At 55.0% G+C, this 11,645-nt stretch overlaps 1 protein-coding gene across 1 annotated transcript; it reads left to right on the top strand.

Moving 5' to 3' along the window:
• Positions 1 to 3,582: 3,582 nt before the first annotated feature.
• On the top strand, positions 3,583 to 10,496 carry ETV7 (ETS variant transcription factor 7). Its single transcript, XM_005239703.4, has 8 exons — positions 3,583 to 4,068; positions 6,042 to 6,159; positions 6,447 to 6,611; positions 6,881 to 6,988; positions 7,953 to 8,135; positions 8,438 to 8,580; positions 8,918 to 9,018; positions 9,683 to 10,496. Exons 1-8 carry the CDS (start codon positions 4,063 to 4,065, stop codon positions 9,792 to 9,794), a joined length of 936 nt encoding a protein of 311 aa, XP_005239760.2. The 5' UTR covers positions 3,583 to 4,062; the 3' UTR covers positions 9,795 to 10,496.
• Positions 10,497 to 11,645: the final 1,149 nt, after the last annotated feature.

The raw sequence follows: 11,645 nt of genomic DNA, 5'->3' as shown, positions 1-11,645 counted from the left end.
ATCAGGAGATCCTTTAGACAGCTGAAGTGGCCTTTATCAGGAGGCACCAATTCAGCATTTTTCCTGTAAAGAAAGAGCTCATTATCCACACCCTCCTCCAGGACCTCTAAGCAGAATGCTGCAGTTCCAGAGGCTCATTTTGCATTATTAAACAGGATTTTACTTTCTAGAAGGAAGAAGAGTTTCTGACACTGGCTTTGGCAAGAACATGTAACTAGGAGAGACTGCACAAGTACGTGCTATTTCAGGTAGCTCTGCAAGTCTCCTTTCACAAGTTATTTGACTGCTGAGTCAGCCTGTCATCATGCAGAGACTTTCATAACAGGACTGCAACTTTGTGATGCGATTATTAATACAGTACCACTACTACCTAATGCTTGGCCAATATTCCTTTATGATCACAGCTTTTGGCAAAAGGGGACAAAGGTGGTGTTAATTGCTACACAGCACTGAAGTCTTACAACAAATTCATTACAAAGGGTGAAGTATTATTTACCTTTCTCTACACCCAAATTTTCTACTTACGGGTTTTCAGATATTTAAAGTGGCATTCATAGCATTAAACAGTATTATACTCTGCTTCCTTTGACTATGCTGTTACACTGAACAAAACACTTGGCTGCCTGTCATGGGCACATGGAGTAAGTTCAAGATGAGGTCAAACACATCCTAGCATGCCCCAAACTTTGTGCTGAAAGCATCAACTAATAAAACCAGACATGATTCTTGCTTCTCATGACCCGTAAAGACAGACTGAATCACCACACAAAAAATGTTACAATATCCTGAACAGAAAACTCCAGGCAGGGAGTTATGAAACCTCTTGGATTCCAAGAAGGCAAGACTGAGCATGCTAAGACATGAAGGCACTTCATAAAGACTGAGGTGAGATCAGATTTATGATCAAATCAGCTGAAGCAAGAGGGTTCCTCAATTCTGATGGTTAAAAATACTTTGGGGAAGGAAACAAAGGCTACTGCTGTGTAGAGCTCAATTAAGGCTAGCTCTGGAGTGCAGAAAAAAAATGCAACGTTGAGTAATTTTATACTGGACACATCCAACAAACCTGGCCACATTTATTTGGACCTTGGATGATAAATTTATGTTGGCAAGTTTATGACCAGCAAGGAGGCTTCCTATTTTTGAGACTCTGGAATTACTATCTTACCTTCCACTCAAAGAGCTGTCACAAAACCTTTCCAGAAAAAAAAAACCAAACCCTAACCCAACAAAACCCCAACCACTTTCTCTGCCTGTAGGTACATGCTATCTACATCAAACAACTCAAATGCCTTTGCTGTAACTTGTTTCTCACCACCGTTGAGCAGTATATAAATAGCCCATTTGGTCCTTTCGACTACAGTTTCTTCCAGGTAGACACCTGCAGCTTGACCGGGATTGCTGAAGTTCACTCAACTTTACACAGAATAACTAGAGAACAGAAAGCTCCCCCAAAAATAAAGTTGTGATGAACTCCTACCAGAAAAGCACTCCTTTTAAGCCCAAATCAAACAAAACTCAACCTTTCCAACTCTAGCAGCAAAAAACTGTACTGAAAGAGGTCAAAAAGCATTTCACATGCTGCAAATACATCTGTCTTGAAACAAACACCAAGTTAGCCAACTCAGCACACACCTATTTCTGAGACAGCACAATTTACTTTAACGTGTTCTTACTTGCTTTAAGATAAACTGAAGTAAGTCTGGACGCAGTCCTCTGCACAGATCTAACTTAGGATTAGTCTACATAAACTGCTCCATTTCAACCACAAGATCAGATCACAGAAGACCCTCTAAAGTGGATTTTAATATGTAAAATAAAGACAGTTACACCAACAAGCACACGGAGGTTGTAAACATTATCAGTCTATTTATTTTAGCAAAAGGTGACTGCTTCCCTAAATAAAATTGCTCCACTGCAATAAAGATGTGTAAAGCCAGCCTGAAGACTAATAACAACTCTTACAAGCAGCTTCGACAACAGACTAACCCAGAGTTTTCTGAGCCAAATAATTCACTGTGTTGGTGCTTACAACATTGAAAATGCTTCCGTGAACTGAGGGCAGAAGCACTTACAGTGCTTAAACCCAGGTGATGGTCAGCAGTGCAGACTCCCAGCCCAGGCACTGGGGTAAATTATGTTCTCCCAGAAGGGAGAACTGGGCCTTTCCATGGATTCCTGAGATGCAACCTCCTTCCCATTAACAGTTTGTGATTGCTGCTAAAGCCAGCAGGAAGGATTGTGACTTTGTGGTGAGGATAAGGCAGGCACAGCGAGGCACAGGTGAATTTTCTGCCTTAAAGCCAGCCATAACCTACACTACAACAGGATTTGGTAGAATAATTCAAAACTCTCCCTACCGATCCTCCCTGGTTTATACCCAAGATTGCTAGCGTATTATTGCCCCTTCCCTGAAAAGCCTAAAGTCACTGAGAAAGCAGTACAGAGAAAGTGCAAAGAGGGTCAGAGACAGGGAAAGTCACGACACAAAGATGCCTGTGAGCAGCGGCAGGCTGAGGTCTCACCTACGGCACCCGTTTAATGGGAACCCCTTAGAACTCCTGCTCCTTTTCAAAGCACCGTGCAGCCTGAAAGGAGGGAGGGAAGGGAAGGTGACCTCAAACCTAAAGCCATCACAGCACGCGCAGGAGGGCAGCGTGACCACTCAGCCCCCCAAGAAGGGGATGGTCCTGCTGCGGGGCTGGTGGCCACAGGCCGCAGCCTCTACCAGAGTCACTGCCCAGGCCCCGAGGCCTCCCGCACAGCACAGGGAAAGGGGTAAGGTAGCAAAGACGCAGGGATGAAGCACTGACTCAAGGGACAACAGCCCCAGCCCCCTCCCAAACGGGCAGAATGCAGGAGAGGCCCCCGAGGCCCCCTCCCCAGGCGAGCTCCCCGCCAACCCCCGACGGCCCTCCCCCCTTCGCGCACACAAAGGCGGCCCAGACGCACCTCCCCAAACGCCCACAGGGGAAAGGCAGCTCCCCGGCCCCGCAGGCCCCTCCAAAGCCCAGACAAAACAGCGGAGCGCACTGCGACCCCCCAGACGCCCTCCTCAGTGCCCGCGGGGGGCAGGAAAGGCCCCCCGAGCCCCGAGTGCGCCTCTTCCCCGGCCCGCACAGCCGGCGCCCCCCGGCCCGTAAGGCGCCCTCAAAGCAGAGGGAGGGCCGGGCAGGCCCCTAAAGCCCCCCCCAAGGCCCACGGAATGCCGGAGGAGGCCCCCACAGGCCCCATGGAGGGCCGGCAAGGGCCCGGGCCGCACCCCCGCGCGTCGGCCTCACTCACCGCGTCCGCGCCGAGGCCGCTCCCTCAGGCGGGCGAAGGGCGGGATCCCGCCGCTGAGCCCCGCCCCCTGCGCACGACGATCCGATTGGCTCCGCACGCGGGGCCGGCTGGCCAATGGGAACCGAGGGAGCGGCAGGGGCGGGGCGTGCCGGGGCGCGCTGCTGGGCGCGGCGGGAGCAGCGGTGCTACAGGCGGTGCGCGCCCGCCGCATCCCCCCTGCATCCCCCCCCATCCCCCTCCCCGCATCTCCACCTGCATCTCCCGCCCCCCGCATCCCCCGCCGCTCCCTGTCCCCCCCGGCCCGGCCCCACCGGTCGGAGAGGAAGGACGGGTCGCACTGCCCTCCCCGCCCCCGGTGTGCCCCGGCAGCCCTCCCTCCCCGGGTAGCGCGCCTGCCCGCGGGGCCGGGCCCCAGTCCGCGGCGGGACGGCACCTCCGGGATAACGGCGTCCTCCGGTGCTGTGCTGGTGCCGGCGGCCACACCGGCCGGGTGGGCTGGGGTCCCCGGGCGGGGGGATCCGTGGGGCCAAGGCACGGGCGGGAGGGAGGGGACGGACACACACGACACGGCCCCGGGCGCTGCCCCCCGCCGCTCTCCAGCCTCCCGGGGCTCCGGCTCGTTTCGATTTCGTTTCCCGGAAGGATCGCGCTGAAGCCGCGACGGCCGCAGGCCTGGGCGCCGGGGCACCGCCGGGCGCCGGGGCACCGCCGGGCACCGGGGCAGCGCCAGCACCGGCTCGCAGCGCTGCGGGCAGCGGCCGCCCACCGCCACCGGGGATGCAGGTAAGAGCTGCCCGCCCCCAGCCCCGTCCTGTGTCCCCCCTCCCCGCTTTCCTCCCTCTATTAAAGGCTGCAAGTTGATGCCCCGGTGTGTGTGTGTGGGGTGACCCCCCACCCGCCTCCCACTGGCCCCACGGAGCGGGGAGCAGGTGGGGGGCTTCGGCCCCCAAGTCCGGGGCTGAGCCAAAAGCTGCTCTCACGCCTCTGTCTGCACCATCCTTTTCCTGCTCTCCCACTTGATCCCCTCCGAGGACAATATTTCCTCTTGAAGCAAGGAAGTGCCATCTCAGAAACGCGTCGAAGAGCTAAGCAGGAAAAAAAGCAAGAACATAAAATCGGTATAAAGCAATAAAAATTCAGAATGTGTCTCACGCCCTAGAAATCTTGAGGAGCAAGAAAAATATTAAACGTGTTGGTTTTGCTGTAAAAGTCGTAGTAAGAGAGTCACACCGATGGGAGAAAAATCAAGTACCTTTTAAGAGGAGTTCTAGACAAAACACACCGCTAATTTCTTTCACTTTTATTCTTCCTGTAGTTTGCTGCTTAGAACGAATCCGAAAGACAGTTCCCATTGCTATCAGGCCTGTTCAGGGTTTATACTGGAGTTTCTCTGCTTTCCTCATGCAACTGCTTTGCTAAACCCATCAACCCAGGGACAGCCAGCAGTCCCTGCAGGCAGATTGTTAACCCTCGACCTTCTGCTGAAGGACCCCTCACCTCCCCCCAAGCTGCTGCCTTCTCCTGCCATAACCCCCCAGGTCGCAAGGAAGCGTTTTCCCCAAGCGGGATGGGGTGCTTTGCTCCTGCCTCCCATACCCCTGGTTTTGGGGATGCCAGCTTTGCATTTAAGATGTGTCCGACCATCACCTGCTCCGTCAGTGCACACTGAGTTTCTTCACCCCTGATTTTCAGCGGGGGCTCAGCTCTTCTGCACCCCCCGCTCTGAGTCAAGGAGTGCTAGCTGCTCTAACCACCTCCAAAAATCTGCCTGAGAGTGTACTGAAGTGCCCAGGGTTGTCAACCGCTTCAGAAAATACTATTTGGAGGCAAAATTGTTAATTTTCCAGAGAATGAAAGTGAGAAATTGCTGGGATTCATGTTAATAGATTTTTTAAAGGCAACATTATCTGCTTGGCTGCCAGTAATATTTCAAGACCTAGATGGGGCTGCAAGCAGGATCCCAGCTGCCTTCTGGCTCACATGCTCTGGGTGGGAGCCTGGGGGCAGAGTAGGGGCGATGCTGACCCTCAGCCCAGCAGAGGTGCTGGGGCTGCCTCTCCCAGCACGACCCATCTCACCAGCTCAGTGAGGCTGAAGGGGCTCCTTAATGAGCAACCGAGAGGGAGGGCTAATTCTTGAGGAGCTGAGACTTAATGGCAGGTGAGCAAGATGGGTTGGCATCTCCCCGAACCGTGGGATGGCTATTTCCAGTTATGCCCAAGTGATCACTGGGGAAAAAGTTAGAGAGAACTCTTCATACAGTGTTTTTAAGACAAAACCTAAGTGCTATTACCAGCTTTATTTCCACAACTCTAAAGAACTGAAGCACTGTCCTAAAACCCTGGGCTTCCAATGAGCATCTGAAGATGCTGCAGGAAGCAGGAGCCAGCACAAGTACTGCAGGGTCTGTGGGTCTTGGCTCCATCTTCTACCTCCCTGCAGCCATGGGGCAGTGGGGATGGATAACCCGCATCCAGAGTCTGGGTAAGGACAGGTACCTCTGCTAAAGAGAAGAGCTGGAGAAAGAGGGGGATCTCTGGCTACTAACGCTGTGTTGGGCAGCCAGAGATTCATCCTGGGGCTAGTAAAGGTCCTAGAGCCAGTGTGGAAGAGCTGCAGACAGCACATCGTGCTGCTATGAAACTGGTTAGAAAACACTGGAGCGGTGTTTACTGCAGTGGAGGCATCTCCAAAGCAAAGGCAGGACCAGAGCTGGGAATTTCCCCCCACTGATCTATTTGATCTCTTTTCCCCAGGGTAACATGGCAGTCAGTTCTTCCAGACCCATTGCTGCAGCTTTGTTACCATCCCCATCCCAGGCCAGCCACACACCCACCAGCGAGGGGGAGATCTTCAGGCTTCCAGGCAGGCTGAGTGAGTAGATGTTGAGCAAGTCAACACTACTTAAACAAGGAGTTCCCACAGGGTGGGACATGGTGGGTCCAGCCATGGTGTCCCAGTCAGGGACCATCCCCTGCTGTCAAGGGGGACAAGATGGACTAGTCATCATGGTTCTTTTTTTCTCTTTGGGGCATTTTGGACCTGTGAGTGCTTAATGTAGAGGGAAATTTCGGTGATGGAGGAGACCAGTGTCCCACCCTGCCCCTCAGCAGTTCTGAAGCTGGAGACTGAGTTGTTTCAGAGGCTGCCCCTGGTTTCAGGAATCCAGCCCTCACTGTGGAGCAAGGACGACGTGATCCACTGGCTAAGATGGGCTGAGAAGGAGTATTCCCTTCGGCAAACTGATGAAAGCAAGTTTGAAATGAACGGCAAAGCCCTGTGCATCCTCACCAAGGATGACTTCAGATACCGAGCTCCGAGCTCAGGTTAGACCGAGCGCAAGGGTGTTTCTGAGGACCCTCCAAGTACAGCACCAGCTGTGGTCTGCTGAGAGGGGCTGCATGGGTCCCAGCAGACCAGGCGTTAGCTCTGGCCAGTTGGGTGCTGGAGGCAAGGACAACGCTCTTCCTTCCTTTAGTCCATCCGGACTGCAAATGCTTTGGGATAGGGAATAACTCCGTAGCAGAGACACATAAGCAACACCATCAGCTGAGATGATATAATACAGATCTGAGCAGGCTTTCCTTCCCCGCAGGTGATGTGTTGTATGAAATACTCCAGTACATTAAGACTCAAAGAAGAGCTCTGGTGCGCAGCCCTTTGCTGAACTCACCCTTCAGGGAGGCCAGGAGCACAGAGGAAGGTATGATGAGTGGCAGCTGTCCATCACACGGCGCCTGCCCTCAGCTACAGTGGGTGGCTCACATCTGGGGTGTGAAGCCAACCCACACGGCCTGAGCAAGGCAAGCAGGACACTCCTGGAGATGCAGCCAGGTCCAACCAAGCCCAGGTCACGGAGGAATTTTGTAGGGATGAAGCAGGTCTGGGCAGAATCAGAACTAGGTAGCGCCAGGCGGGTCTGGGGTGGGTGGGTGTGTGGTGTGTGTGTGTGGTGGGGTGGGTCTGTGGTGGCCAGGCACGTGTGTGGTGGCCAGGCGGGTCTGTGGTGGCCAGGCGGGTCTGTGGTGGGGTGGGTGTGCGGTGGCCAGGCGGGTCTGTGGTGGCCAGGCAGGGCTACGGCTGCACTGGGGGGTCTGTCAGCAGATCACAGGGGGGTCGGGGGGGTCAGTGGCCAGGCAGAGGCATAGCCCTGGCTGGGGACCAGCCCTCCTGTGGCTGAGGAGCCAGGGCTGAGCTTAAACAGAGCTTCTGGGCCACTGGGTGGGGAGAGGCTGGTCAGGGCCAGCGAGGCTTATTAGTGCCCCCGAGGGGGCTAGGTAGGAGCTGGGGTGGGGGTGGGCTGGGGTCAGTGGCTGGCTTGGCATTCGGGGGCTCTGGGGGGGCTCTCCTGAGCTCTTTTGCTGGCTGAGGTGTAAGGTGATGAAGACCTTCAGCTTCCACAAGAATTTACAAAGGAATGCCTGTGCTCCGGTGCATTCTCCTATTCCGGCTTTACCTCTGTATCTGACCCTCACCCTACTCAGCGTCTCCCCCAGCCCTTCTGCTGACCCAGCCTTAGGAAAGCCCCAGGCTTTCCATAGCAGCTCCTGGGCTGGTACTGGGCTGATAACCACCCCGGGCTGTCCCTCCCCACCTGCTTCAGGGTTTTGGAAGAGCTGGGACCTGCCACAATGCACCGCAGCGTTGGTTTGGGCTGTTTTTCCCAGGGCCAGCCCGGAGCGCTGAGGCAGGTGCTGGTTTCTCCTGCCTGGATCGTGCGGAACAGCCTGTGTCCCGCAGACACGCGGAGCCGCTGAACCTCTCCTGTCACAGCTCGGAGGGCAGGTGCGTGGCAGACACCATCTGCTCTTCTACAACCCTGTCGGCCCCAGCGGATGGGAAAATTGCAGGTAAATATGAATTTAGAGCCTGGTTCCTTGGGGAGATGTGCTTTGTCCTGGCTGCCCATCTGTCTCCCATTTATTCCATGCATCGGTGTGTGCTTCCCTGCCTTGGTTTCCCCACCTGAAAAATTGTAGTTCCTGCCTGCGTTTTGAGATCGAGCACTAAAAGTGCTGTGCATGAACTTTGCACTCTTCTTATATTTATTATCATTGCTAACACGTGCAATCCTGTTGCTGATCGGACCCTCGCTGGAGCACAGGTGCCTTGGTGGGAGCTTGGTGACTATTTATTCTTGCCCGGTGCTCAGACTGCAGGTTGCTGTGGGATTACATGTACCAGCTCCTCTCCGACAGCCGCTACGAGCCTTACATCAAGTGGGCAGACAAGGAAGCCAAGGTGTTCAGGGTTGTTAACCCAAACGGACTTGCCCAGCTCTGGGGGAACCACAAGGTAAACACAGTTGAGAACAATTCCATCATTCCTGGGCTTCTACATGGCACCTTCATCCTGTTCCTCCGAGCTGATGGAACAGGGACTGGGAAGGGTGAGACAGAGTGCGCGCAGGGCCGGTGAGAGATGTCACCCTCCCAGTGGTTAAAGAGGGAGGCTTTCCCATCCCCTGGAAAGCAAACCATGCTGGCTGTGGACCCAGAAGCAACCCTGGGTTAGAGACCCACACTGTAGCCTGCAGAGCCCAGGACCCACCTCCAATGTCCCCCTGGATGACCCAAACCAGGTGTAGGTCCTTGCTTTTCCTGAACCCACACCAATTCTTTCCTCCTTCCAGAACCGGATGAATATGACATATGAGAAAATGTCACGAGCGCTGAGACATTACTACAAACTCAACATCATCAAAAAGGAGCCAGGGCAGAAGCTGTTGTTCAGGTGAGATGAAGCAGATCAGAGAAACGAGCTGCCTGGGACGGTGCAGATGGGGCACGGGAAGGCGGTGGGCTCCAGAAGTTGGCAGCGGCTTCATCCAGCAAGATCCTCCCCTGAAAACGCAACAGCCTGGTGGTTTTGCACCCAGGCTGTCCTGTGTGAGCCAGGAGCTGGGCTGTCTGGGCTCCAGGTCCGTCCGATGCCCCTTCCAGGGCTGCGGGCCAGCAACCCGCCCTGGGGTCCGCATCCATCTGCTCTGTGCTTGGAGTCCTGCTGGTGCTGGAGGGACTCCCCAGGCCCCCCCAAGCTGGAGGGTCCCTCCTTTCCCCCATTGCCAGCAGGTCTGAAGTCCACCTCCAGACGGAGGAGCCAGCCAGACTGGAAATAAGTCAGGAGCCTCCTGTTCCCAGTGCTGGCTGCTCCCCTGGGACCAGCTTGGACTTCAAATGCCAGCTCTGGGCTGGTGAGCGCTGAGCTTTGTCTCCCCACGCTTGGTGTATCCTGGGTGCAAAGCACGAGCTGGGGTCCTCAGCAAAGCCCAGGGCTGGAGATATCCTCTGGTGAGCTCCAGAGCTGAGCTGATGAGGGCAAGAGCTCCGGCATCTACAGCCTGGTTTGGGGCTGCGTTTGGACACGCCCTTAAAGACATTAAAAAAATGTATTCCAGGTTTTTGAAGACTCCTGGGGAAATCATCCACGAGAAATCCAGCAAACTGGAGCAGCTGGAGAGCGAGGACCAGGAAGACTTGCAAGAAGATGCATTGGAGCTTTCGCCATAGGAAATCTTTGAAGGTGGCACTTGCAGCGCATCACAGAGAGACTCAGGCTCTGCTGGGAAGTGCCGGTGGCTCTGGTGTCTGGTGGATACAAGGCCACAGAACTGGTCCTGGATTTCAGAACCTGCCCTGAGCCAAAGCTGTGACATCTCTGGGGCTTCCTTAGCAAAACACACCCAGAAACTGTCCCCCAGCACTGAAAGCACACTGAGCGTGTGGGCTGGCCTGCTTGCTTCTCTGCTGCCCACGGGGAGGGAACAGGATATTTTTGCTCTGTAAACTTTGCTGCTTGTCTTTAAGGTTCAGACTTGCTGGTAAAGACTGCCCTGTTCTTACAGCAGGCTGTGCTGAGCAGAGAGCGCTGGAGCACGTGCTCCAGGTCGGGCAGCTCCTGAAATGCTTTTGCAGCTGGCAGTGGCCCCAGGAATGAGCCCGCTGCTCCGAGTCTGAGCCGCATCCCCGGTACGAGGACGGACTCACCTTGCGGATGCGCTGTGCACTGTAATCTCTCCGGCTCCCGTGGGGTTGCTCCAGCGATTAAGGGTGGGAGCGTGCTGCCATATCCACCTGGATCAGGTGTGGCTGGAGCTCCAGGCTGCATGGATGCCGTAAGCTGGGTCTCCTTTTAACTCCTTTCCCCTCCATGTAATGCTTTTTATAATTAGCTGATTAAATAACGTGAAAAGAAACACAGCCAGTCATGAATATGCCGTGAAGCAGCGTTGTGTTTTCATGCCTGATGGGGAAAGGTGAATTCCTTCCAGCCTCAGTTTTGCACCGTGGCAGAAATTATCCTTCTGCCCCCCGTCTTTGCTCTGGACCCTTCCCCAAGCCCAAGGTGCCGTCTCAGAGCTGCATCGGTGCCGCTTTCGGGGCAGCAATACCATGAACGGGTCTGGGAACTGTCAGTCTTGTGAAAAACTTTGGCAATGGTTGGTGACCGAGGCTTCCACCAAAACCAGCTGTTGTCAACCTGAAACTACAGTCCCTTTCTCTCTAACTGGTGTTGCTCCTCCAAAGCTACTTTATAACCATTAACTGGAGCCTGGAGATGCTGGTGGGCTGTAGCCAGTGAGAGGTGGAGGAGGGACACGTAGCAGCCGGTTGGCAAAACGTCAACGGTACAGCAGCTCGGGAAACCCTGGCCGAGAAGTTTCACTTCCAGAAAAAAATCACCAGCCCGTTGTCAAAGCGCAAGTGTTTGTCAAGTCAAGTGACAGAGGAAAAGGAAAGCTCTAGTGGGGTAAATGAGCATCGTGTCACAGCCTTTGGGAGGTCCTAGCTAGGAAGGGAGGCCAAAATCTCTGCTAGGAGAGGGGGCTGGAGGCTACCCAGCACGCAGCCAAGCTGCAGCCTGGGGATGCACCACACCAGCGAGGCGCAGTGGAACACCCAGACCTCGTCCTTCCTTCCACAAAAGGTGCTTTTTGTCCCAGAGAAGACTAAAGCCAGGACTTTCTTGGGGTGAAATCCAGCAGGGGGTCAGTGTAAGTCCTGCCCAGCCCTGAGGGACAGCTTTGGTGGGCGAGCAGACCTTCTGTCTCAGCAATTGTCCCATCCTGGCCCTGCGCCACTGTTGGCATACACACCCGTGGGTGCATTTTTCCCGACCTCCCGACAAGATATTCCCCCAGCTTTCTGGTTGTGGGAACAGGCCTGACGGCTCCCGAGCATCCCACCGCTTCTCCAGCCGGTGTGGGTTGTTCTGGTGGAGCTGGTGACAGTCAGTGACCCCGGGGCTTGTGCCGCGCTCGCGGGGACCGTGCGGGATGCACGCTCTTCACCTGTTTTTCCCACGATGACTAAGGATCCCGCTGCACTCAGCCGGGGAATTCCTCTCCCTGTTGGGAAGCT

This window comes from Falco peregrinus, chromosome 16, assembly GCF_023634155.1.
Source record: "Falco peregrinus isolate bFalPer1 chromosome 16, bFalPer1.pri, whole genome shotgun sequence".
NCBI lineage: Eukaryota > Metazoa > Chordata > Aves > Falconiformes > Falconidae > Falco > Falco peregrinus.
The sequence above is the reverse complement of the archived record's forward strand: the minus strand, read 5'-3'. Positions and strand labels throughout refer to the sequence as shown.

Coding starts and splice junctions, on each gene's coding strand:
- ETV7 (XM_005239703.4), top strand. Junction 6,160..6,446: donor CAGGCTTCCAGGCAGGCTGA/GTGAGTAGATGT, acceptor CCCTGGTTTCAG/GAATCCAGCCCTCACTGTGG. Junction 8,581..8,917: donor AGCTCTGGGGGAACCACAAG/GTAAACACAGTT, acceptor TCCTCCTTCCAG/AACCGGATGAATATGACATA.